The following is a 27,833-nucleotide window of genomic DNA, read 5'->3' on the forward strand; positions in this document are numbered from 1 at the left end:
AGTCAGGGAGGAGCACACTCAGCTGCCTCAGAAGAGCCGGGTGGCAGCCAGGCCTGTTGGTGCAGGGTAGTCTTGGCAAGACGCTGAAATGCGGTCTCTTAAATAGTACGTACTAAGTAAGTATGACTGAGAAGGGTCACAGGGTGGCTGGTGTGACATGGAGCGCAGAGCCCTTGGGAAAACCTCTGAGTGATGGAGCGTCCTACCCCAACTAACCGACTTCTGATCTTCCTACCAAGACAGGTATTGCATTTCGGTTTGCTGAAACGAACTCTGCAACGCAGAGCCAGCCCCAAGCCCTTATTTGGACGGCTACTAATAGCTAATTACTCATCCCGAGTGATCATGCCTTTATGGGGGCGTTTCCGAAGACAAGTGACATTTCGGTGACAGGAAGATGCTGCAGAAGTGGGGCCGCAGGGCCAGTGCCACTCCGGGCGACGCAGTGCCGCGGCCCGGCCCTTCCCGCCCCTGAGCAGGGAGACGACCGGCAACCTCCCCGCCTTCCCCGCTTCCCGCCCCGCGCATGCGCCCTCTCCACCCCCCGCCCCTCGACATCCCTGCGGGGCGAGAGGAGGCTCTCGCGAGAGGGCGCGGGGAAATCGCGCGAGAAGTGCTGACCGCCCGCAGCGGCAGCGGCTCGGCTCGGCTCGGCTGGGCCGGGCTCTGTGGCGCCTTCCGGAGGTGTCGCCCCCTTCTCCCCCTTCTCCCCGCGTCGCCGCTGCGGCCATGGCGGTGCCGCTGCTGGCCTCGCCCGGCCACCGCAGCCGGTTCGAGCAGGAGCAGGACCGTGCCGTCCGCGCGCTGGTGCGCAGCGTGACCGGCCTGCCTGAGGAGGAGCTGGGCGGCGGCCGGTTCCAGACGGCGCTGAATTTCGCTTGGTCCAACTTCAGGTCAGCGCCCGCCACCCCCGCCCCGGGGAGAAGCTCCGCGGCTGCCACGGCCCCGCGGTGCCCGTCAGCAACGGGGCTGGGGGCGATCGAGCGGGACCCTTCGCTCCGCTCCTGGCGGGGCCCACCGGCGCTGCGGAGGGAAGGAGCCCCCGGCGGGCCCGGCGCTGGGCCCGGCCCGGGCCCCTCCTCTGTGCTGAGGGAGTGCGGTGTGGTCCCACCTGCTCGCCTGGAAACAAGGACGGTGCCTTGTGGCTGCTGGGGTGTGGTACGGGGCCGTGTCATGCCGTACCCTCCGTGCAGGGTGTCAGGGGTAGCACTGGGGGCCCTTTGTGAGTCCCTGTCAGAGGGCCGGTGGCTGTTGGTCCGTCACTTTTAAATCTGGGACTTTTAGGGCTTTTCTCCTGATCCATAAAAACGTACCTTTCGACATTTTCATTTAGCCATCCAAAATTTTGTTTGTTGGAGGGAAGTAGAGAAATAATTATATGTAAAGAGCAAATAAAGAGAACTCCACCAAATTGAGATAAAGCTTCTGGCCAAGAATACTGTGCTACTTATATGAAAGGTTATCAATCTGCAGAAGATAATGTGATTGATGTTATTTGAGCTTGTCATAAACACCGTCTTTATTAACCTGTAATATACATTATCTGTATCCCTTAATTCTATTACACTGCCATCTAAAATGCCTTACTAAAGTTTTACACACTGCTTTTTCAGTTATCACAGTTATCGTTTCAGTGTCTGCTGCCAGTTTTTACATGATCTATTTCCAATTTCCCATACTATCACCAACTGCTGCCTCTTTGGAGTCTTAGATACTTGCTTAACTTCATGCAACAAGTACATAATCCATTTAAAATCAATGCTACTTACATTTTTTTATGGTGTTTAAATCCGTTTTTTGGGGTGAGCAATAGCATAACTGCAGTGCATCAAGTCAGACTGTGAATCCTAACTACTAGTAGACTCAAATAAGACTATTTTAATAACCAAATAGCCATTGGTCAATAGAAAAGGTGAGTCAGAGGTGTGGGAGAGCTGGGCATGACCTGTAGCCAGTGTTTTGACAAGTTCAACTCTTTGCTGAATTTTGAGGAAGCTAGTTGTATATGTTGGGAATGTAGGAATATGGTATTTGTAACTGCTGTCTCCCTGAGTTCTTTATATTTACCAGAAATACTTCATGTAATTCGTCATAGGATTGCATTTATTGGTTTTGTAGCTGCATCAAAAATTGCTTGTAACAGTCATTCTGAGTCTGCAGATTGGTAGTGGTAGCAGGGTTTCTTGAGCCAGGTAAATGCGCCCTGTCTTCCATCTCCTCTTGTGACATCTCTCCCTTTTTTTGGTGACCCAGTTGCTTGTGTAGCTGTGTGCTCTTTTAGATTGGCGAATTGTAGGGCTTTTTTTTTTTTCTTTTTTTTAAAAAAAACAACAACAGGGCAGGAAAACAGAGGGGGTGATGCAGAGTTGACCACAAACTGTTTTCACAGGGAGGGTTGGGAAGAGGAAGGTTTTTACACCAGAATTGTTGTCTAAGAAATGTGCGTGGAAGTTCAGCCTGAGATTGACTAATATCATATTTCCAAACTGTGAGACCTTAGGTTGTAGCAGAAACTGTCTTTAGTTTCAAATTTGTGAAACTTGTGGTTTGTATTGTTAGATTTGTTGACGTTTCTGTGCTGTAGTTCTCGGATTAATCTGTTTCTTTCCGTGCAGCACACTAGTCCTCTTCTTTTCATGATGTTCCCAGCTTGACTAAAAAATTGATACTTTTTTGCATGTTTGTCAGGGTCATTAGCTAAAGCTTTAAGTAATTTTAGTCTAAAGGAGGTTCACTAATAACTTCCCTTCAGCTTAATTTTTCTTTTCAGTACAGATTCTTTTTTTATTGTTGTCATTCCAGTCTGTTTTTCTAAATCTTCCAGTTCCTGTACTTGCCACCATTCTGCATTTGAACTAATGATTTCCTATGTAAGCTAATGTGCTGTAATAAATGAGATAAGCTATATATTCTTAGCCTAAATGTCAGCTACCTAGTTAACGTTACATTTTATTGTGCTTTTATTCCAAAGCCTTACACACAGCTGAAATCAGACTAATGGGTCTGCAGTTAACAAAGTAATTTTTTCTTTTCTTTAATATGGGTGTGTCTTCATCCTCCAGTGGTACTTATTAAAAATCCTTACTACTTGCCTTACAGTTTCATTTTCTAGTTCATTACTTTGACATTGAGGTGATTTTAGATTGTCTTTCCAAATTCAGTCTATTTAGCTTAACTTTTGCTCCTGATTCAGATCCAGTAGTTTTCATTTCTGTCTGTGGTCATGAGAGTTTTACCCCTGTGTTCTGTACAGTTGTTGCTGGAAGCTGAGGCAAAATATTAGGTTGGCTTTGAGGGCCTACATGTAGAGTATCTTGATCTTGTGCTCACTGCTGTCACATCCCATTCCCTGGTTTTTCTCTCTATATAACGGAAGAACCTTATTCATACTCTAATTTCTTCTGCAAAGTCCATCTTGCCTTTCATAAGTTCTTATTTCATCCCTATACATGCTACCTTTGGTGGTATATATCGTTATTTTGATTAAGCTGTCTTTCCTTTAAGGCACTCTCCTTTATTTATAAAGGAGCTTCATTTGGGTTTAGAGGCCTTCCCATGTGGGTGTTTGTTTTGCCTGTGCTTGTGATGCGAGTCACAGATAATTTTTGTGCGTTCGACACAGATGCCTTTGACAATACAGTTCTTGATCTCCTCGCTCCACTTGACTTAACTGACAGCGTACTTTAATTGCTTAGTTTGCTGATACAGTAGTAAATTTCCATTCACCTTAAAGTGCTGGTTAAATGTAACCTGCATTCCATTTTTCCATCTTTAAGGTCAGTTGTAGTTAATCCCTCTTGAGCTAAGAGACACTGAGATTAAATTTTGTTGATGCTTAATGCTGTTGCCAAATTAAGCTTGCATTATTAAACTAATAATGTTGTCCTCATATATGTAAATCAGCTTTATTTTCTTCCTTACTTAAGCTTCCTTTTAAAACATATTCTAATACAGATTTCTTAAACAGATTTCACCGTTTTCTTGATGTGAACAGTCACAAAGTAGAGAGGACAATAGAAGGGTAAGTTTTATGCTTATGGATTAATAATGCATTATTTAACTTTTTTTGAAGCATTTTTGATACTATTTTTGTTATTAGAATACATGAAAAATTGATAGTTCATTCTGACCTTGGAAAAGCTGCAAGCTGGAAAAGACTAACAGAAAAATTTCTGAACTTGCCACTCCCAAGTATTGAAGAAACAAAGGTATGTATGTTGCAACTTCCTTGTTCTTTTTTTCCCAGCACTCTTGCATTTATACTGACGATGTGGACTTCAGTTGTAATCTTGTGTTGGAAATTTCAGATGACTTAGCAGTGGGTTTTGCAGTTGTTGTTCAGGTCATAGATTTTCAGGATTGTATTCTTTAGTTTCCCCATTTAGTTTGGAAATGTGTTTATTGTCTTGTCAGGGTTTCAGCACGTGCAGTTTCGTGACATCTTCTCATTGCAGAGCAGATGTTTTATGGTCAGCATTGTACAAATGTTGTAGCTAGAATCTTGATGAATCTAAATTCCCGTCTGTTCTAAAACAACGGTGAACTGAGCAGTTCTTACTCTTTGCCCAATTTTTTTACCTTAAGTAATGCATCTGGACGTTTTGGTTTTAGTATTTCCAACTAGAGTGCTCCTGCCCTGTAGCTTCCTTATTGAGACTATGTATATGTTTCACGTTTGATACACTTTGTATCAAATCAGTTTAGGATATGGACTAGATGGATATGGCAAAAGTTGTCTCACTTAGGTACTTTCCAGTGTGGTAGTTTAATAATGAATCTTTGAAAACTGAAAGTTCCTGCTATTGGGAAATTTAAGCTTGTGATTTAAGAGGTGGTGCTCCATATGATATTCTTTAATAGGGCTGTGTGTTCTGAGTTGTGGTCTGATTTTACTTCTCATTGAACTGACATTTACCTTTCTTTACATTGTTGTAGGATTCATCTAATTTGTGGGGAAAACCCCGGAACCCTCAATAGGTTACACATATCTTCAGTTATTATACTGTACTCTGCAGATTTTTGAAAAAGTACCTTTAGTTGTGCTTGTTTTGAGAGTTGAATAAAACTAAAACCAAACAAACAAACAAAAAAAGGCCCAAGCAAGCACTTAATACTTGAATGTTGCAAGTATCCTAAGATTTGAAAGAGCCTTTTTTTTTTTTTTCCCCCACTTTTGAAAATGCAACTGGGGTATAGCTGGAGGTAGAGAATATCTCACATTTGGGAAGTTAAACTGCATTTAGTTTTTAGTAGTGGCCCGTAACTGGGAAGATTGAGTATTTATCAGTTTTATGACTGGTAAGTGAAACACCAGCTCGCATGTGTGATTCTGTCAATGACCTACTGGTGTTCTTTGGCAAACTCTTGTGCAGTCAGTAATGTTCAGTAGGAACACGTTATATTCCATATATACTAGATGAGTATGATGCTTCTTTATCAGAAATTTGAAATTTTTTTTTTATTTAAATACAAGTGAATCGCATTCCAAAACAGCTTTATAAGTGTGTGTATGTATGTGTCAAAGTGTATATAGGATGCAGATAGCAGGATCTCCTTATGTCTAGATACAAAATGGTCTGCTGAAGAACTTTGGAAAGTTAGAATCAGGCCAAAGAAAAATCTTTCTTTAGTAAGAAATGGTTGTGCTGTAAGCAGATACTAGGGAATAAACCATAACACAAATCTCTGCAGCATACCAGTGTTGGCACAGTATTCTAGCCCGATTGAAGGCCTCTGTTTCACAACCGTGCTAGTGCAATATTGGAGTTAAAGATGCATCCTTAATGCTTTGTGTAGATTTTCACATGAGGGAAGATAATGTGAACATGATATTAAAATGTAGCGATTTTAGCAAAGTGCTTTAGCTAACTTCATTTTAGCCTCTGTTTGAAATAATCAGCCATATGAATAAGGGAACCTAAGACTTGGTTTCCTGCAGGCCTGTTACCTATGTCCTTCCACCTCATCCACGTTAATGTAGCTGGCCATTATCCCTTGTCCTCTGGTGGCTTCTTACTTTCACAGTACTTCAGGGTTCCTCTTATCTCTTTTCCATATTCTCTGATTATCAGGTCAGTAAGAGGCAGCTTAGACTGTGGCTACTTTTGAAGTATTTGTATATTTATTGGCTAATTAGTAGGCAAAAGAGAATGGATAACATTCAATATCATGTCGCAGATGTTATTTTTGTAATTCAGGAATGGGGAATGGGAACTAATGGGGAGCATTACTGCAGATAATGGGCTGAGTTTGTTCCTAACCAAAATCTTTTAGACCACTTACTGACTTGCCTTTTTTTTTTTAATGTGTTTTAAAGACAGATACACACTATTCCATACTGTCTCTTCTCTTGTGTTTGTCTGATTCTCCATCCAACACCACCTATGTGGAAAAACCAAGAGTCAAAGAAGTGGGTAAGTTTACGAGTTGTTTATATTGCTAATGAAGATAAAATCCATTAATGCAATCTGATGAGAAGGACATTTTTCCTCTCCATTTTATTATCTCCTTCACTCCAAGGTGCTTTATTGATTGTGTTTTTATCATTTATACATTTAAAATAGCCTGCAAATCTTTCCTACCCCCATTTATATTAATTAAGTTTTCCAGCCACCAGAGTACCTCCGGAGCTCTTTTTGACTTGTACCGTTATCACTTACTAGTGTTCTCCACCAGTTCAGCAGTGCTTACATGCTCAAAGACAGACAACGGGTTTCTATCGTCAGTCTCTGTCTTGCACCTCAATAGGAGGTCTGTTGAAACGGCGTTGGTGATGTAAATTCCTGTGTTCCCTATGTAATCAAGGAAAGGGAGATACCTTTGAAAGTTTCCAGAGGGAAGTGCCAGCTGCCTGCTTTCTAAAGTAGGACTGTTTCACTCAGTGCCTAAAAATGAGGCTTGTGCTTAAGTTTGAGTGGGTACCATCCCCCATTTGTTTACAGTGTTGTATCATAGACTGAAAGAAGAATATTTCAGACTAACCTAAAGAAAATCTTGCATCTTAAGATTCCTTTTTGAATGATCTCTGCACATTCCCTCGGCGGTGTTTTGAATGCACTTTCAGCCCATTCCAGGAATGTGAATATGAAGAGGTTATCTCAAACAACACTAATTACAGTTGAGTAAGCTTCATGTTTAAGATATAATATATTGTAAGTGTGACTGTTATTTTTAAAGTATTACATATCACATCATGGTTATGTGGTGTCTTTTTTGGAGATTAAGACAGTTCTTGCTTTATGTTGTTTACAGTCCAGGATCCTTGTGCATATGTAAATTATACATTTAGAATGTTTCCACCGAGCTAAATGGGACTAGTCACAATAAGTGATATGTTGCATTCTTGCATGTTTTTCCAGGATTGAAGCGTAGGGCAGTGTAACATAATACAGATAGATGTGCTGACGGCACGCTATCTTGCATATTTTGAATGTATAAGCAACAAAATTGAGAATTAATAAATAAGGAATATACATGGTTGATACGTCACAATTTACATGTCATGTTGAAAGTATGTAACTTTGTTAAAGGAACAGTGGTGTAACCTTAAGTGGAAGGGAATGCCTTTTGTTTTAGATGTAGAGTAACAAGGTAATTTTAACTTTGAAAATGTTTTTAGAGGAAAAGAAAGAGTTATGTGATACTTACTATTTTTGTATTTATACTTCTTCTAGAAAAGGAAGAAGAATTTGATTGGGGAAAGTATCTGATGGAAGGAGAAGATATTTACTTTGGCCCAGGTGTAGATACACCAGTAAGTAATTTCTTAAGGTAAAAAAACCAAACTGTATAAACCAGTTTGAAGTATGTTAGACTTGGTTCACTTGTCCTAGTCTGTATGCTCTGCATGTTGATTCTTGCAGGATTCCCTAATATGTTGCTTCTTTCTTAATACCATGAAATACACACAGACCCAAGCAGAGTAACAGTAATAGAAATGCTTTTGTTTTTCACCATGTTTTGACTTAGTCCTGCAACTAAACGGGCTCCTTCTGCTGACCCCTGCCTGTTCCTAATCAGAACTTGCTGTAGTTCTGTGATCTTTTCCAGTTCTCTCATTTGTCCGGTTATTAATGTTATGTATAACTTAAACCAGTCTCTGGTAAACAGTTATGTTAGTCTTAGTGTCCTGAATTTACTTCATAGTGGAAGAAAGAAGAGAATAGTTTATGTTCGGCTTGAATAAGAAGTGAATATAGATCTGTCTGCTATGTTGTACTGAAGTGTACTGGCTTTTGTTGCTCTTAATAGGATTGGTCTGGAGAAAGTGAAGAGGAGGAAGATACTCAGCCTTTGAGCAGGGAGGACTCGGGTATTCAAGTAGACAGGACACCTTTAGAAGACCAAGATCCAAATAAGAAAACAGTACCTAATGTTTCCTGGAAAGGTTAGAGTAAGCTATAATTCTTTTCATATAGTCATACATACTCAAATTTAGCAAGCTAATGCAGCTTTATTTATTATTCTTTAGTGAGGTATTGTGTTCTAGACCTATAATTGTAGTTTTAAGGTGCAGCTTATTGTTCAGTACTGCTTTTTTTTTATTTTTAGCAGTAAAGAAGCAATATGGAAGGTTTGATCTGATTTCTGTTGTTGCTAATGGAGAAGAATTCTGTTTATTTCTGTAGAAATATACATGGATATTCCAATACAGAAGTGAAAACTTATACAGTCGATGTAGCATGTAGTTGTATGGATATAATGTAAATTTTTATTATTAATTATCAGAATGCTGAAACAAAATTTGGTTGACAACAGAAACAGTTGACTTAGTTCTGGGTGTGAAGCATTTTTGAAAAAGATAGTTTTATGTAATTAAAACACTAGTAGCTTACTCTTGAATAGCTTCAGGGAGTATTAACTGTAGCTGTATATTTTTGCATAGAATATTGTAGGATACAGGATACCTTGTATAAGAAGACTGCATAATATTCCTATGTTGTATAAGCAGTAGTTACCTACCTGGGATTAGGTAAAGTTTTCTTGATGATCACATTTAAGAAAAAAACATTTTTAGGTAACGTACTAAATGCACAGTAAAAAGGAACATAGTGACAAAGTTGGTGATATTTGGCAGTCTATTTTTTTAAGTCAGCTTGGTTTTGTATATATCATTTGAGAATTGCCAGAGACAGAAGCACATTTTCCGAGGAAGAATTGGAAACTACATAAATCTCCCAGTCTATTTTTTAGGACTTCTGCAATTTTTAGGAGATGAGGCGTTTCTATGTAAATTAATTTGTGCACAATGGTATCATATATATGAGTGCAGCAAAGTGTAAATAGTTGTAAATTGTAACTTATTTGAAAAGACCTGTGATTTGCAGCTGAGCGGATAGGCTTATTAATAACTTTTTCCTGTGTTTTATAAGCATTTCCTGAATAAATGCCTCACTGACTGTCACATGTTTTCACAGTCGGTGAACCTGATGCCCGCAGCTGGCTGGAGCAGCATGTAGTTCCTCAGTACTGGACAGGAAGAGCTCCTCGCTTTTCACATAGTTTGCACTTGCATTCCAACCTAGCTGCAGTCTGGTAAGGAAACAGTATCACTTACATATTCCTTACTGGCATATAATGCTAAATAATGACTTTATTAAGCATCTTTACTGTGGAAGCATAAAGATAGTATAGTTATTACTGATTTAGTTAAAAACAGAATTAAAAGGGTACGAACTAGTAAGATGAGGAAACGAGCTGTTTTTTCTATGAATAGATTCTTTTCCTTTTATTTAGTTTTTATTACATTTGTCATATCGGGGGGGGGGGGGTCCTCTTTCAAAGAAGCAAATTTTATTGTTGAATTTTACTTGGGTTGACCCTTATGAAGGTCTCTGAGGAACTGATATAGGTGGGTTGTAAATGGTCTTGGAAGTGAGGAGTTCCCTAAAGTTTAACTTTTTGTTTGGTTTTGATGCCTCCCTTACAAAGTTAGTCTTAAACATAGATTTTGTGTGGGGAGGGAACATAAAGCAGTATATCATTGTAATCTGCTGTGGTTTTGGAAAAAAAATGAGAAGGAAGTTCAATTTAAAAAAAGAAAAAAAAAAAAAGCCTGGTTCTTCCCTCTGTCCCAAATTCCGATGTATCAGTACTGCAGTAATACAGATCATTAGATTTGTCTTTGGTTCCTTAATTTAATTAATTTCTTAATCAAGGAGTTAAATTTATTTTAGTGTTGGTTGGTTATCTAGCCAGTTATGAACCAAAATTTACAATTAATATTAGGAAATCATAAAATAAATAAAGCAACACTGTATCTGTTGCAATGTTGTTAGCAGATATATGTATGTACGGTACATAACCAATGTTACTTAATTTGGATTTTTGAATTTTAAACATGATTACATAAATTTCACCACTGACGATGTTAATGAGTAAAAGTACTACAAATGTGAAAAATCATTCTATACTTCACTAAAATATGAAAAATACTGTGGAAGGTTTACAAAGAATTGCATAACAGGATCATAAGGGAAAGTTCTTAGGTGGCTGTGAAGGTTTCAATTTTTTAAGTAAACTTTTGGGCTGAAGTGTGAATTTTCTTATATGAATTAGGGAAATTGATATTTTACTTTTTAGCTTAGTATTTTTAACAGAAAGTAACTATAAATTTTCACAGCATTGAATGAGAAATAATAAAATAATCAAGGATCAAGAATTTAACAAAAAAAACCAAACCCAAAAAACAAACCCCGAAACAATGCAGATTCAGTACTTCAGTTATTTTCTACTTAATTGCTTGTTTTGCTATGTGCGACTAGATGATATTTGAATGCTTTCCATAGTATTTTACTTAACAATATGAAAACAAACTCTGCTTTTGTTTACAAACTCTGCTTTTCTTTATATACTTAAAATGCACACCCCCCCCCCCCTCCTGCCCCCGAACATTGAATCTGCTCAGATATAATTAGAACAAAACTGAGCCTTAAGATTATTGCTTCATTCTTACAATCACCTACATTCAGGTGATTCAGCTGTTATTTCAGCCATTAAATTGTTCTAATTTCTTTTTTTCTAAGGGACCACCACTTGTACACCAATGATCCTTTATATGTGCCAGAAGAGAGAACACTAGTCACTGAAACTCAGGTTATACGGGAAACTCTTTGGTAAGAGCAACATCACAAAGCTTGCATTTTTAACTTCTAGTATTTCTCTCAAGGAAATGAGAGATTTATCTTTGAAGTTGTGTCTAAAGAAAGAATTATTACTGAGCTTTTAGCTTGCACCATTGCTGACAACAAAGATGCTGCTTATGTGTATTAACCATTCAGATCCACGAAGAAGAAAGTAGCTTACTAATTCTTGTGTATGTGTTGATTCTTCAAGTCTAACTGTTAAGAGGAACCAACTTGTTCTTATCCTGCCTGTATGGATTTTTAATACAGTGTCCAATTTTAGAAAGTAGATTTGAGTCATCCTACAGCTGGAAATTATCTCAACTGGAAAGGAACTTTAGGAGATGTTTACTTGATGCCAGTGTTTTATTGTCCTAGCAGCAACTTACCGTACCAATAGCATCGTAGTCGATCTGTGGTCCCCTTTTATTTGAAGAAAAGGAACTTTTAGGCAAGGGAGAGCTAATTCTTTTATTAATCATATAATTATGAGTCCATTAAGGGGGAAAAATTACTACTCTTTTTGTTTCTTTTCAAGGCTACTTTCAGGAGTGAAAAAGCTTTTTATATTTCAGCTGAATGACGGAAAAGTGGCTGTGCGGAATGACATTATTGTAACTCATTTAACCCATGTAAGTTGTTTCTGAATCTCAGCTGAATATATCTGTCATTAGAAAGATGTAGTTTTGGGGAATAGGAAATTAAACTGCTTGTGGAAAAATCACATTTCCACAAGTGTGTTTTGACTAAATTAAGAACATCTGACTTAATAAAACTGAATGGGCCATTCCCATATCTGAGAATGTGATGAAGCGATAGAGGTGGCAGAATTTTATTATATTTTAATTCGTAGAAATATCTTGTAATTTAATTTTTAGGCTTTATAAAATACAAATTCTTATTAGATGATTCTAAAAAGTTTTTTTTCTCTAGAATTGCCTGAGATCTGTATTGGAGCAGATAGCGGCATATGGTCAAGTTGTGTTTAGACTACAGAAGTTTATTGATGAAGTGATGGGACACAGCCCGGAAAGCATAATGCATGGAACAGTTTCCACTCCAAAGAAAACTACCGAAGCCCCATTCAGAACCTACCAAGCTTTTATGTGGGCCTTGTATAAGTATTTCATTAGCTTTAAAGAAGAACTTACTGAAATTGAAAAATGCATCATCAACAAAGGTACAGTGCAAGGGAAATTTTACAAGAGGGGGGCACACAAGGAAATTTTTATAAGAGGGAAACATGAAAAACTTTATGCAGATACATTTTGAAACTGTGAAAGATGGCATGCTGCATTGTAAAGCGTCATTAATAACATTGACAACATTTGATTTTCTGTTTGATGTTACTCTTATACATATTTGGGTTTTTTTTCCAGATAAAACAGTCACACTTTCAATAGTAATAGATAAGTTGTCTCCCCGACTGGCACAGCTGAAGGTACTTCACAAAGTTTTCAGCACAGGAGTAGCGGAAGTGCCACCTGACACTAGAAATGTTGTACGAGCATCTCATCTGCTTAATACTCTCTACAAAGCTATTCTTGAATATGACAGTGTTGGAGAAGCATCTGAGCAAACGGTAGGGGAAATCATTCCTTCCTCAATAGAACGACACACTAGAATATTTAGTAACTTGAATTTCTTTATGGTGATGGAGTACACTAGCCTTCAGCTACCAAGGATTGAAGACGAATTTGATAGCCATAATGCATTACTGTTTTCTGACATGAGTTCACTCAACCTGGATAAAATCGGATTTATGAGGAGATCTGCAGCAGTGTTTTCTTAGGACTGAAGGGAGAAACTGTGAGGAATCGGAGGCCAGGAAGCTGTTATGAAAGAGGGAGCTTTGGGATAGCTTTCCCTCCTTCTATTTCTACAGCTGCATAATTCAGTTAATGCTGAAATGTAGTGTTCTGGGTTTTTACAGTAACTTGTTCATTATACTACTGAAAATATAGTAGATGTCATTATGTCCTTTTGTTTTCCTGTTTTCTATGTTATAAAACCACAGAATGTTTTATGACTATCCTATACTGTTTAAGAGATGTTAGAGTGAAAAAAAGGAAAACTGCTGTTTGGGTCTAACTGTGATGACAAAAGTAACAAGAGGAAATATGCACAATGTGGGCTTCCATTAAAACTACTAAAGCTGTAATTTTTAGTTTAACATTTTATCTTTAAAAATCCTTAAGTGTGGTTATGTATATCTTATAAAATATAATTGCGCAATTAAGAGGTTAGGCTTTGCTATATTGCTTCTAATGCTTAGTATAAAAACATTCAGACACTTTTTCGTTCTTCTTTTTTTTCCCCTTTAAATTCAGGTATCCCTTCTGTTCTCTCTCTGGGTTGAAACTGTGAGGCCATACTTACAGACAGTGGATGAGTGGATAGTCCATGGTAATTTGTTTGATCCTGCAAAGGAATTTATCATTCAGAGGTAGGGATGCTGATACTGGACACACATAATGCTGTGCAAGTGTGAATACAAAACCAAGTGTGAATACAAAACCTACCTAGGAGGTAAAGGGTAACAATAAAAGTAGGTTTTCACATTTATTATTTTACTTTAAGTAGATTTTTTTTTAATTTCTTAATCATACTTTTATAACTTGTCTCAAACTTCCCATTAGGAAAATTGCATTAGATATGGAGCCCTACCAGGTATTTTTCTGGAATAGAAATCAATTCTTTTATTTTTTTTCATCTATAATAAATAATCAGCAGTCTGACTCTGAGTGTGTTGACTTTTTTAAAAGTCAATTAACCATTTTTCAAAACAAAGACATTTGCAAAATTTACAAAATTTACTTTTTAATTCTTCTACCAATCTATAGGTGTTATAAATCAAATGCTATTTAGAATTAAAATACTCATTGCTTCTGACTTGTAGTACAAGTTAATATGGTGTCTTGAATTACATGCACATATCCTAAACATTATTTGAGCTGTTAATTTCTCTTCTGTTTGTGCGCTACATTTTGCTGGTCCCTTTTTTGACAGCTTGAAGTGGAAAGTGAATATAGAAATTAAAATTTTGGCTTGCAATTACAAATCCATTTCCTCCTATCTGCCAAACTTAATTGAACCTCTGTCTGTTAAGGCAGGTCAAGGTGAGCATGAAGTAAGAGTACTATTGTAATGAATCTTTAGTAGCTGAGGTCTTTAACATCCTTATTATGTCCTACTTGACTTTTCTTTCTGTGGTTCTGTAGTTGTGTTTTCAGTGCTACCAACAGGGGTGATTTCAACTTTTATTTATATTTGTGCTTCATGTTAATCTAATTTAGGTTGTTTTCCATCTGACTTCAAAGACCAAACTGTGTATCTGATGTAAACAACACAAAAAAGCAAAGTGGACTGAGTTTTACCTACTCTAGAATTTTTCAGCTTTAGCAGTAGTATTTGCTTCATTGCGGGTTTTAAATTAATCTGCAAGTCAATTGCTAATCCTTTTGTTATCAAGGATGCATGCCATCGTGAATAGTTCACTTCCTGGACAAATTTAATTATAATTACTTTATTTGCCTTTTTTTAGGGGTTTATTTGTTTATATGATTGTTTTATCTCCTGTGAGCTGATTCTTTATCCTGCTAAAGCTATCATCCTTTCTAGAGGAGTCTAGGTAGTTTGTGATATGGATGAGCTTATTTCATATAGTTTTGAAAGTGCTTCTTGGCTAGCCTAAGAGGAAGGCAAAGCATAGAGCGAAGATGATATGCGTCTTCTAGTAATGACATTTCATCTTTTGAAAGGGAAATACTCAACAGCTTTTTATTTCTTTGCAGAAATAAAAATGTTCCAGTTAATCACAGAGATTTTTGGTATGCTACCTACACATTATATAGTGTGTCAGAGAAGACAGAGAATGAAGAGAAGATGAGTGATAATGCCAGTGCCAGTTCTGGCAGTGATCAGGCCCCTTCAAGCAGGCAACACACTATGGTGTCTTTTCTGAAACCTGTGCTAAAGCAAATCATCATGGCTGGAAAATCCATGCAGCTGTTGAAGAATCTTCAATGCAAAGATGGCTCTCCGCAGCAGGCCGCATCAAGAGGTGAGATGTCAGTTTGTGGACTATCATGCCTTAGGGTGTCTAACAGTATGGGTGTATTTTTTGTAGTAGTGTTTCCATGGTTTTAGAATAATATAATGCTCTGTGTTGAATGTTGGTATCATGGTTGGTAACTTCAGGTCTGATTGAAAACACTTACTCTTCCAATGCAAACAAGTGAAAAGAGCAAAGTGAATAAAGATTGAGTGTTCCCTTCACTTTTTATTGCTTTAAATTTTGCTTAAACTTGTTTTCATCTGCTTGCAAAACATTTTTTTTATTATGAGACAAATGAAACCAGCTTGTATGTTCTAATAGTAAAGCTGGTTTGTTTTAATAAATTGTTGTTTTCCATTACTAAGAGGTTGAATAATTCTGGGATAGCATGTGGAACTTTTATTTTTTTAAAAAAAGCTTACTAATAATTAGATGAAAGATATTTGGATAGTTAGGATATTTATCTTGAATGATTGTAAAACATAGTACAACAGTGTAACCAATGTTGATTTTTTGTTGTTGTTGTTTTGAGGAAACAAAAAACATTTTTTGGTTTTGCTGTTACTTGATGTTTAGAAGTAGAGATAGTTAAATTATTTTGGAGACTCTCTAGGTTTATTTCCCCCTTCGGTGTGAGAATATAATCTATTCTAGTGAATACTGAAGAGTTGTTTCACGTGCTAAGAATTAACTGCCTTTGCACCTGAAGGAGGACGTTCTCTAAGTCTCAGAAATATTTCATATTTCAGGCACTCGTTCAGCAATCCATTTGAACATATGCCTGACCTTAGGCATTGGACTAGTCCTACCATTTTAGCAATACTTATTTAAATATGTATTTGAGTTTTTTCCTGAATAGTGGCCTAAATTTAGTATGTTAAAAATTAGCAAGTAAATGTTGGACTATGGAGTTGTTCTTTTAGTTCAGATGATGTTTTATCTTAGAACAAAATCTTTCCATGGAATGTGTTGCCCAATTTAGATGCTGAACGAAAGAGTTTGTATACACTGTTCTTGGAATCGGTGCAGTCTCGCCTGCGGCATGGGGAAGAATCTGTTCCAGATATTATTACAGAACAGCAGGCCACAAAGCAGAGCCTGATAAAGATGCAGTCTATAGCAGAAAGACACTTGGAACTGGATGATGTCCATGACCCACTGCTGGCTATTAATTTTGCCAGGTAAATGAATGATCTTCGGGCTGTGTTGTGGAGAGCCATGTTCTGCCTGGTGACATTTGGTAGACCAGATTTTTATTGCTGCTGCTGCTGAAAACAAGCAAGCGCAGAATAAAGAGGAGCACCAACAATCAGTGACAAAAGCTAAATAAACACTACCCTTGTGCTTAGTTAAAGAAAAACAATTAAAATCAGTGAAGAACCTGCTACTCACATCTGTTAGTGTAGAAAATGGGAGTAGTCTTTATCATAACAGTCTTTTAGCAAATAAGTGTTTTAATAGTGAATGCCGTTGTAAAATCTAAACTTTTAAATGTGTTTGCTTGAAATTTGTACGCAATGTCTTTGATTTGCACCACGTATATTCTTTGAAGAACGCAGCTTCAGTTGTGCTGTGCTTAAATAATTTAACTTTCAAAGCCTTCCAAAATTCATGTTAATAGCATAAAAATTCTTCCTTCTTCATAGTGAGGGAAGTCATATAGAGGTTATAATGTCTTGGAAATCAGCAGGAAAGACAAACTCTGAAACTCTTACTTATTTTGTGATTACAAATAAGAAAATAGCTATTTATGTTTTTCCTAAATACTAGTTAGCGATTTACATGTTTTCATTTCAGTCCCAGGAGGAGTTTGTTTTAAAGAAATCATAATTAATAGTAGATAAGACTCTATTACTTCCCTTGTTTGTTGGGACTATTCTATTTGTCAAAATTGATAGATCAATTCAATGTCTGACTCATCCAGTCTATCAAGGCAATAGCTGCTATGAGCCAGGCTTCCTTTTACAATGGATTCAGCTAGCGAGTAGCTTTTTACAAATTATTATGATAATTTGATCCTTTCTGTGACAAAATAATTAAACTTGCCAAGAATAGACTGCAGATACTCTCTTCCCATGATATAATATTACTGGTAATACATAGGGACCCCATATTTAAGGTGCCTCAAACCAATTCTCTGTGTGTGTGGTGGGTTTTTTTTGTTTGGTTGGTTTTTGGTTTGTTGTTTTGTTGTTGGATTTTGCGTTGTTGTTGTTGTTCAAATTTTTACTTTTTCTTTAATTTTACTTTTCTTTCCTGGGAAGTTCATCTGACTGCTGTATATGCACAATATAGTTTTGAAAGTTCCTATGATAATGCATTTGTTTATTAAGCTGTGTAGTGTTTGAACTTGATGTTGTTTTTCAGAATTATTCCTTGAGCAATTATGTGATTATAGTATGCCATCCTTTTTTATATTCTTATGCCTGGTCATACAAAAACAGTATGAAGGATCACTTAATAGGCTTGATATGTACTATAGTTATGAAACAGCTTTTATTACTTCTGTACTGTGTATTTTAGAGCAGAGGATCCAATTTTGATTGAAATCTTTGAAGGTATGACATTTTTGTTTTATATATCGTATGAATTATGAACCTTCTTCCCTAAGTAGTTTGTTTTATTTTGAAGATTATATTTGGAACAGAGTGACTTTCATGAGAAGTTTACTGGTGGGGATGTTTGTGTGGATAGATCCTCAGAATCTGTGACCTGCCAGACTTTTGAACTGACATTGAGGTCTTGCCTTTATCCGCACATAGACAAGCAATACTTGGAATGCTGTGGTAATCTAATGCAAACTTTAAAGAAGGATTATAGGTAAGAAAGTAGATTTGTTTTTCCTTAACTTTTTTTTAATCACCAGTGGTATGCCATACACTAAAAGCAGGAATTTTATGTTGTGTTTCTACTCCAATTTGATAATCAACAATAAAATCATTAATGAGGAAAGGCGGATCTAACATGATAGAATCCTGGGTGAAAACTTTGTCTAGCTTAAATCAACAGCAAAGCTATGATTTGTCTTCAGTGGATGTTTCAACACAGAAATTGCTTCAAACACTACTTTTAATAGTGTTGTCATTTGAACTGTCATTTGAAACTTAATACGAGATTCAGTTATGCTACTATAAAATGTATATTAGACAAAAGAATATTATGCAGTATTTTTATTTTACTTAGAGTAAAATGGCCTGTTCATTTTACCTTTTAGGTGGTCATAAGTCATCATACTTTTAATCTGTCTGAAATACTTAATGTATTTATAATCATGGTTCTTGTGGGAGTTGTAGCAGTACTATTCTTCCTACTTTATCAGAAAAGGAAAATCCATATTATAGTTTTCTGGGGCTCCATATTAACATCTCTTCTTAGACAGAAGTCTCCCTGAAATTGCATCTCCTTCCCTAAGTTCTGTTTAGGGAGAGGGACAGGATTTCCAAACTCTAAGCTATTTCTGGGAATTGCCTAGCACGTAAGATAGCTGAATACCATGAGGACTTCTGTTGAAGTTAGTGGGGCTGTTCAAGCTTACAAGAAAAAATGGCTTTGTTATTTTGTTTTATTTTAACGTATGTGAAGGCTATCTGAGGGTTAAGCAAAGGATTTACTACTGTGAACTTCATTAAATTTGTGTTCAATACTGAGTTCTTGTAGTGAAGAGTTTTTAAGATTTTTGTTTCTGTAACAGTTGTGTTTGCTTTCACTTGTATGATTAAGACTGAGGAAATATTATATGTTTGTTCCTGTTTAGGCTTGTAGAATATTTGCAGGCAATGCGAAACTTTTTCTTACTTGAAGCTGGAGATACCATGTATGACTTCTATACATCTATTTTTGACAAAATTAGAGAAAAGGAAACTTGGCAGAATGTTGCTTTCTTAAATGTTCAACTTCAAGAAGCAGTTGGGCAACGCTATCCAGAGGACAGTGCAAGGTAAAATGCAAAATTCTGCAAAATATAGTTTAGTTAAGTTTCTTTCACACTTACCTATACTAATGTACTTAACTTGCATAGCGCAATACTAATTACTGCATACTCATTGAAATAATGTGTTCTAATGAAGTTTTGATCTGTTGTCATCTCTTCTACCCAAGTCCCCCAGATTAAATCAGGCAGTTGGTGTTTAGCAACAAGAAATTTAAAAAATTTAATGAAAGTAACCACAAATTTAAAACAGATTATCACCAGTTAAATCACTTGTTTCCTTGTATAGGTTGTCTATATCATTTGAGAGTGTTGATACAGCAAAGAAGAAACTCCCTGTCCACACCTTAGATGGTTTGACATTGAGTTACAAGGTAGTGAGTTAATATTGCTGTAGTTCTTATTCTAGAAAAGATTTGAAATGTTATATTAAAGTGACTTACATTTTCTGTTCTTGATTATCCTCTCCTCTTCTTAGGTTCCTTGGCCTGTGGATATAGTTATAAGCTTAGAGTGCCAAAAAATTTACAATCAAGTTTTTCTGCTCTTACTGCAAATAAAGTGGGCCAAGTATAGTCTAGATGTTTTACGATTTAATGGTAAGAAACTTCTTCAATGAAAGATACTCTAAAAACTTGTTCTGTGTTTTAAGGATATAAATAGTCTGCTGCTTTCTGCAGTAAGTAGTATTTGATTCGTTCTATAAAATATTAATCTCTATTAGCTTCACAAATTAGATATATTAAGCAGGGCATGTCTTTCATTTCAGCCTCAGGGACAACACTATTTATTCATGGTATAAATAGTCTCTTTGATTCAGGTCTAGTTAGTTATATTGGAAACTTGTTACTTCATTCTTCAGACCTTGCTGTGGCAAGAAGTTCTGTATACCACACCCTAATGTTTTGCTTTATGTATAGTTCAAGTTTTTATGAACAACCTTGCAAACAAGTTAAGAAAACAAGATGAAAAAATACTCTTAACTGAGTTTGAAACAGTAAGCTAGATAGCTTGGAATACATACTCTAAGCTACAGTTTAAATATTTGGGGATTGTAGAAAGAGATCTTTTAGTATCTCCTTCACCAGGTTAATGTTTATACTCTTCCTGTCCTATATAAAGTGGAGACACACTTCACATCCTAGAAAAATAAATTAGAAAGTTGATGGGTTCATCTCTGTTTTGTACATCAGATAAGTAATTATCTTCCTAAAAGTATGTGGTTTTCTATTGTTTGAACTTTATGGGTATGGCTTTGTGCTTAAGTCTTTTCCCCTTTGTAGAGATAGTATACGTGTTTATTTTTAATGTAGATTTTTAAAAATCCTTTCACATAATCTTTAGCTTTTAAATAGCATTTCCTATTCCAGTATTTATCCAATTGTGTTGTACATATAATGTAAAACTACTCAGTATATTATTGCTATATTTTTATAACACATCTGCATTGCAAGAAAAATCTTACATCAGTATTGTGTGCACAATAATAAGAAATAAGAAATTTCAGTTTTAAGTAACTTTTTACCTACAGTTTATCTTCATAAGCACTTTGATATGATACTTTTGCCTTTTCTTTTTAGAACTAGTCTGTGCTGCAGAAAACCCACAGGTTAAGGAAGGAACTTTATTAGAACAAGGAACGCTTCCTCTATTTGGACCGCAAACAGAAAGTATAAAACAACAAATACATCGCATGTTCCTCTTAAGAGTGAAACTTATGCATTTTGTTAACAGCCTGCACAACTACATCATGACTAGGGTTTGTCTTATATCACAGTTTCTTATTTTAAGAACTTGTAACTGGAGATGCAGTATTAATTTTCATTTAAAACATAAATAACAAAAATAAAAAGCAAAATCTTAGCCTAATGTCCTTTCTACAAAATAATTTTGAGCTAAACATGTTTCAGTTTTAACTTGGCAGTTTTAAATCAGTAGTTCTAAAAATGCTTTAGAAGTTCTACATGCATATGATTGATTTTTGGATATTACTAGTTCTTTTTGACTGTTTCTCCCAGTGCTAGATGGCTGAAGCACAGTCATGTAAAAACAGGTTTCTGTAAGCTGTTACTCTTTTAAGAGCTATTGTGCTTATAAAACTGTTAGTACAGACATTTTAGTTAAACGGATCCTTCTCAAAAATCTCTAGTACGCAGATCCGAAAGTGCATACATGACTTCTCAAATATAAAGCCAATGCCTGTAGATTCATACCTGCTCTACTATTGCCTTTTTTTGCCTTTGATAAAATTAATATACTCCAAATCAGCTCCTCCAGGGATAGTCTGTCTGCCATTGTGCAGTGGCAGTATTCCTATTTATATGAGGAACGTCATTGTGCAGTTGTGAGAAGAGCTCAAATTTTTTGCTATATTGATGGTAATTTGGAGGGTGAACCTAAACTCTGGGAGGGAAGAGTGAATGAATTAGGCAATTTCAGGCTCTTAAAAAAAAAAAAAAAAATATTGAAGAGAGTCATAAGCACTTATGTGCAACATGGAATTTAATAACTATGGTGGTCTTTTTAAGATTCTTCACAGTACAGGCTTGGAGTTTCAGCATCAGGTAGAAGAAGCCAAAGATTTGGATCAATTGATAAAGATTCATTACAGATATCTATCTACAATCCATGATCGCTGCCTACTGAGAGAAAAGGTGGGTAAAAAAAATTGGCATATTTGATATATCGAGTTTATCGGGACAAGAAAGTAGTTTAGTACTAATTATGCTGTCTATTTTGCAGTTCATACATACTAAGGAATATAGGTACTCTTGAGAAAATGGTAGCTTTTCCAGAGTTAACACTGAGATCCAGTTTTCCTTACAAGTCTCAGCTCAATTCTATCAAGGAGAGAAGATAAATTCTTTATACTGGATTTTACATGACTCATTTCTTTCTAAGAGATGGGAGGATTTGAACAAACTGAGGCTTGGTAATGTAATGATGATTATACATCCTGGTATGGCAGGAAATGGAGGTACATGGATTGCATTGTAGCCTCGTATCCCACATACTGTCTGTGCTTAGTCCTCATCGAAATAGTCAGCCATGAAATGAATTAGAGAGCAAATACAAAACACATCTTAAATTTGGAAGAATCACATTTGTCGTGGTTTAGCCCCAGCCGGCAGCTAAGCACCACGCAGCCGCTTGCTCACTCCCCCCCAGTGGGATGGGGGAGAGAATCGGAAGAGCAAAAGTGAGAAAACTCGAGGGTTGAGATAAAGACAGTTTAATAGGTAAAGCAAAAGCTGCGCACGCAAGCAAAGCAAAGCAAGGAATTAATTCACTACTTCCCATGGGCAGACAGGTGTTCAGCCATCTCCAGGAAAGCAGGGCTCCATCACATGTAGTGGTTACTTGGGAAGGCAAACGCCATCACTCCAAATGTCCCCCTCTTCCTTCTTCTTCCCCAGCTTTATATACTGACCATACTTAGGAGATTGTGTTTACAGAGCAGATTAAATGGCACGGGATACCTTTGTATTGCAGCTTAATAATGAAAATTGTTATTCCTTTTGTTTTAATTATTATTTTAGGTGAGCTTTGTGAAAGAAGCTATAATGAAAGTGTTAAATTTAGTACTGATGTTTGCAGACCGTTGGCAGGCTGGTTTGGGGGCTTGGAAGTAAGTATACATACCTAAAATTCTACATGGGCATAATTTCACAGCTCAGAATATTATTTTGAGATATTTTTTGTGTGAAATAACAGGACTTTGCTCAGTGTTTAACAGCAGATACCAGAGGCTAATTGCTATTTCTTAGCAAAAGTGAAATTTATATTAGATAGAAGTTACTAAGTTTCATGCACTTGTGTCAGTGTATGTTCAGTATTTTCTAATTTTTTAATTAGAATGGTGGCCAATAAATATAAGGTGGCCACCATTTAATTAAAATGGTGGCCAATATATAACTTCTGTAACTTCTCAGTGTTTGAAAAGATTGTAGAGCATAGCAACAAAGAGGGTTTTCTTTTCCTCCATATTTGTTCATAATGGTAAAATTAGAGGTTCACAGGTTTGGTTTATGATCACGTTTCCTGGCGATGATTTAAAATTATAGGCAGCTAGATGCTGACATTCATTAATTGTTTGATGAAAAGTGGGATTATTTAGTTTGGCCTTCCTTCTAGAAGGCAATAAAGTTTTGGGTTTTTTTAGATTTAGGTGATTATTTTTTTTTAATTTCTAAACCTCCCTATTTTTCTAATCTGGACTGTCCAAATTATAAAGACTTTGTAAAAAATTTGTGGTAAAAATGTGAAGCTGTTGAAGTCAACGAAAGTTCTGCCATTGACTTTGGAGTCAAGACTTTCATGCAGAATGTTTGATTCCATTAGTTCAAATGCTCAGATTTTGTATTATAGGTAAAATCTGAAGTTACTTTTTGTCTATCCTTTCCTATAGTATCTTTTCTGTAGAAACAACATGGGATGGGTGTCATAGTTGGGATTTTTAGAAAAGACGTGTGCTTCCTTATGTGCCATAATTGAAGTTAGAAACCCACCTGTAATTTCCAAGATAAGATGAATGTGTTGGTCTGTGAATCAGTTGCTCTTCTCTAAGCCATCCCATAGACAAAATTAAAAATAAGATCACATTTTTTTAGAATAGAATAGTTCAGTTGGAAGGGGCCTACAATGGTCCACTCCAACTGCCTGACCACTTCAGGGCTGACCAAGTTAAAGCATGTTATTAAGGGCATTGTCCAAATGTCTCCTAAACACTGACAGGCTTGGGGCATCGACCACCTCACCAGGAAGCCTGTACCAGTTTTTGACCCCCCTCTTTGTAAAGAAATGCTTCCTAGTGTCGAGCCTGAACCTCCCCTGGCACAGCTTTGAACCGTTCCCACATGTCCTGTCGCTGGATCCCAGGGAGAAGAGATCAGCACCTCCCTCTCCACTTCCCCTCCTCAGAAAGCTGTAGAGAGCAATGAGGTTCCCCCTCAGCCTCCTTTTCTCCAAACTAGACAAGCCCAAAGTCCTTAGCCACTCCTCATAGCCTTCTACATTCCTTCCAGCCCTTTCACCAGCTTTGTTGCCCTCCTCTGGACGCATTCAAGTACCTTTAACATCCTTCTTAAATTGTGGGGCCCGGAACTGCACACAGTACTTAAGGTGAGGCCACACCAATGCTGAATACAGCGGGATAATTGCCTCTTTTGGCCAGCTGGTTATAGTGTGTTTGATGTACCCCAGGATGTGGTTTGCCCTCTTGGCTGCCAGGGCACACTGCTGACTCATATTGAGCCTCCTGCTGACTAGCACCCCCAGATTCCTTTCTGCAGGGCTGCTCTCCAGCCGCTCCTCTCCCAATTTATACTTTATACTTTTGCTTGTGTAAGCTGCTGCTTGAAGGATGAATGATAGTGGGCAAGTCTCCAAGGCTATGTCTGACACTCAAGGGTTGATCTGTGGCCCTGAGGCCAGCTGGTATGAACTGGCTCATATCCATATTTTTCAGGACTAATTGTCTTTGGCACAGATGCTACCTAGAACTTGGATCCTGCTCTCCTGTGGCATTAGGACACTGCTATTTTTGGAGTGCTTTTCGGATTTGAAGTGTCAGAAATAATTTGTGAAGGCTGTTGATAAAGACTGAAACTCAGGGCACGTGGTTGCGTGCTCTTGGATGTGGCAGGAAGAAGTCATAGCTGATGTAGTGTCATCCGTATCCTCTTGGGAGAGGGGAAAAAGGAAAGGAGTGACTATTGTGAACTACATCTTCTCCCTCTTCTGGTGAGCGCTAGCTGGCACAGTCCAAAGTGGAATTCAAGAGCTGGCTGATGGTAAAGCAGAGTGGGTGTCCCTGTTTTATTTGGCAGTGTAGGTTTGCCCCAAGGAGCTCTGAAGCAATAGGGACCAGGAATGGCTGTCTTAAAATGGAAAGCTATATAGGAATAATAGTTGTCAGTTGGGACCACACAGTTCCTTCTAGTCACTGCAAAGATTCCTAAGATGATGAGGAAATTATTAATGCCACTGTGATAGTGCTCAGATGCTCCTGTCAAAATCGCCTTTGTTTTCTAGAAGTAGTATACACAGGCATAACTGAAATATTTTAAGTTCAAGCTGGAATGCTATGCAAAGAGTACTTTTGTCGTTTACCGTGAAGTTTTGGTCATATTTTGAACATAATATAGTGGCTAGTCTGTTAAGCATTCCTCTGTTAAACTGTTTCGTAGGATGGAATCCATAGAGAAGATGGAATCTGATTTTAAAAACTGTCACATGTTTCTTGTAACTGTTCTCAACAAAGCTGTCTGTCGAGGCTCTTTTCCTCACTGTAAGTACATGAGGCTTTTCACATACCTGCACTTACTGTGACACAAGCTTTGCTAGGAATGCATTTACATTTTAATCTGTTTTAATGTTTGTCAGTATATCTTAAAGAATCTCATTTTGTGAAGTATTCACAGAGGGACATGAAGCCTTACTTCTTAATAAGTTAACTTCATTATTTTTTAGAGTATTCGTGCCATGCTTTTTTTTGACAGCTATCTTCAGTTTACCTGTTTTCTTGACAAGGGGATGCTGATGTAGCCAAGCAAGTGACAAGCAGTTTTCTAAACGAATGAAACTAAATTCTGGAGGGCATAGAAGAGCATTTTTTTTGTTGTTGGATGACAGCTGTGATATATCTTAAAATTTGAGTATTATGGTGCCTCAGCTGCAACTGCACCGAGCTCTTGGCTCTGCCCATCTGTTGGAAGTTACTTCCTCGGTAGCAGAAACAGCAGAAGATGACATGTCTGTGCTTCTACTTGCAGCCTGATATTAGCTTAAATTGCTAATCAGTGTCAGTTTGAGTTAGGGGGGCAGCTGCTGAATGGAGTTAGCTGGGATGTAGATGCATGTTCTAACAGGTTTCTTCACTACGTGTAGATGTGGTGCTTAGGGACATGGTTTAGTGGTGGACTTGGCAGTGTTAGGTTAATGGTTGGACTTGATGATCTTAAAGGTCTTTTCCAACCTAAACAATCCTATGATTCTAAAAGAGGTAGTGTCTGACATCACTGCTACTCAGTCTACAAGAGCTTGTCTGCAAGAACCATCTGTGAGAATGGCTTACTGTATATAACTCCCCACAAGGTTTATTCATTTTTTTTGTGTACAGCAGTTTAGTATTTCAAACAAAGGAGCTGATTTCTTACCAGTTCTTACCATCTGAAATAAATAATGGATAACTGGTGGTCAAAGTGGTGAAATATTGTCTAAACTGTCAGAGATTCATAAAATGTCTTACTGTCTTAAATCCTGAAGTGTTACAATTTAAAAAATAAACTGGTATCTTCCTTTTGAACTACAGAATTCAATATTGCAATAAATATTTGCAGACTGCTGCAAATGCAAATATTAACTACTTTTTTATGGTTTGGTTCACAGTGGAATCTTTAGCTTTGTCACTGATGGCTGGCATGGAACAAAGTTAACACCTGAGTCCATTGAATTAATAAAGAACTGAAAGCAGCATTTATGTTGAAATTCTCTGTTAAAAAAACTGTAAGCATTTTACACTCCACTTCGAAATGTGTATAGCTAACTGATGTTGATGGTTTGGAGCTGTGTAAAATATTTTAAAATGTAAATAATGTACAGGTATTTAAGTGTATTGGTTATGGCAGAGTTTTTCTCTGTATGTATATGCTTCAACATCAAAAAACATGTACAGTGTAAAATTCATCCTGTGTAAACAATCTTACTTGAAAATATGTAAAATGTATTTCATGCTGCAAAAGGGATTTATTTTTTTGTTTAATTATGAATAATTGCTGATTTACTTTTCCATTAATTTTGCAGCTGTGAATAGGTCACAGGACAGTGTGGGGTGATGTGACTCAATTCTTATTATTCAGAAGGTTGGCTGAGTTAATTTTTGGCCTTTTTTCCTTTGAAAAAAGGCTAAGAAGCATTCATCTTATTTGCTTAATGGTTCTTAAGAACTCTTTGGGAACAGCTATGACTGTTACAATAAGCTGATGTAAAAAATACAAGATTAACTTAGCAAAGTGGATTATTGCAGACCATAAAATACCAGTATTTTTTATGTTAAATGATCAAATGCTTAGTAATTTTAGTGGTAACTCTTGTCAGTTTAAGTAGGATCAAGATTACAGTATGTAATATCTCAACAATCCAATAGTAAAAATTAATATGTTTCAGACGTGGTCAGATATGACTTGACTGTCCTCCTCCTTCTAAGCTTTTTGCAAACAAACCTTACATCTAATAGCTAATCTCTTGTAAAGTGGTAGATTGTAATACAGAAGGGTACATTTCTAGAGACGTAAATGTGGAACATGTTCTGTGCGAGATGACTTGCCCTGTCTCCTCCCCATGAAAGTTTCTCTGTAATTCTGGCATCAGTACACCTGCATTTAAAAAGAGAAAATCAATCATAGCCATTTACCTATTTATTTATTTGCATAAATAAAAGATTTAATAATTGGAATTTCACAGTTGTGTGTGTTTCTGCTGAAATCCAGTCAGTAACTTCAAGTTTGAGGGTTGTTTCTGCAAGGTAAATGAAGTATATTACTACCAACTGTGAGACTGTGGCTTACATTATAAAACTATTTTTTTCAGCTATGAACTAATAATTACTTTCTATGAAAATGAATATTGGGGATCTTGTTTGAACAGGAGATCTCAAAAGGTTCTTCCAAGTTATAGCCATAAAATGTTTTCAGGAAAAATAATTTTTTTTGTTTGTTTAAAGTAT

General features: G+C 36.9%; 1 protein-coding gene across 4 annotated transcripts; it reads left to right on the plus strand.

The window, feature by feature from the left end:
* The first annotated feature begins 585 nt into the window (after nucleotides 1–585).
* Nucleotides 586–27,557, plus strand: TUBGCP5 (tubulin gamma complex component 5). 4 transcript variants are annotated; one of them, XM_072849599.1, is made up of 24 exons: nucleotides 586–893; nucleotides 3,968–4,021; nucleotides 4,100–4,208; nucleotides 6,317–6,413; nucleotides 7,006–7,116; nucleotides 7,674–7,753; nucleotides 8,251–8,386; nucleotides 9,417–9,534; nucleotides 11,025–11,114; nucleotides 11,662–11,755; nucleotides 12,057–12,303; nucleotides 12,503–12,705; nucleotides 13,454–13,569; nucleotides 14,918–15,186; nucleotides 16,163–16,361; nucleotides 17,812–18,000; nucleotides 18,935–19,117; nucleotides 19,398–19,482; nucleotides 19,587–19,707; nucleotides 20,689–20,867; nucleotides 21,637–21,762; nucleotides 22,648–22,736; nucleotides 25,297–25,397; nucleotides 26,498–27,557. In XM_072849599.1, exons 1-24 carry the CDS (start codon nucleotides 730–732, stop codon nucleotides 26,542–26,544), a joined length of 3,207 nt encoding a protein of 1,068 aa, XP_072705700.1. In that variant the 5' UTR covers nucleotides 586–729; the 3' UTR covers nucleotides 26,545–27,557. The 4 variants fall into 4 exon arrangements, with proteins under 4 accessions (XP_072705700.1, XP_072705703.1, XP_072705701.1 ...); XM_072849602.1 differs by lacking the exon at nucleotides 7,006–7,116 and having other exon boundaries at nucleotides 26,498–27,556; XM_072849600.1 differs by lacking the exons at nucleotides 25,297–25,397; nucleotides 26,498–27,557 and adding an exon at nucleotides 24,133–25,285.
* Nucleotides 27,558–27,833: the final 276 nt, after the last annotated feature.

Source organism: Ciconia boyciana, chromosome 1 (assembly GCF_034638445.1).
Source record: "Ciconia boyciana chromosome 1, ASM3463844v1, whole genome shotgun sequence".
Classification (NCBI taxonomy): Eukaryota; Metazoa; Chordata; class Aves; order Ciconiiformes; family Ciconiidae; genus Ciconia; species Ciconia boyciana.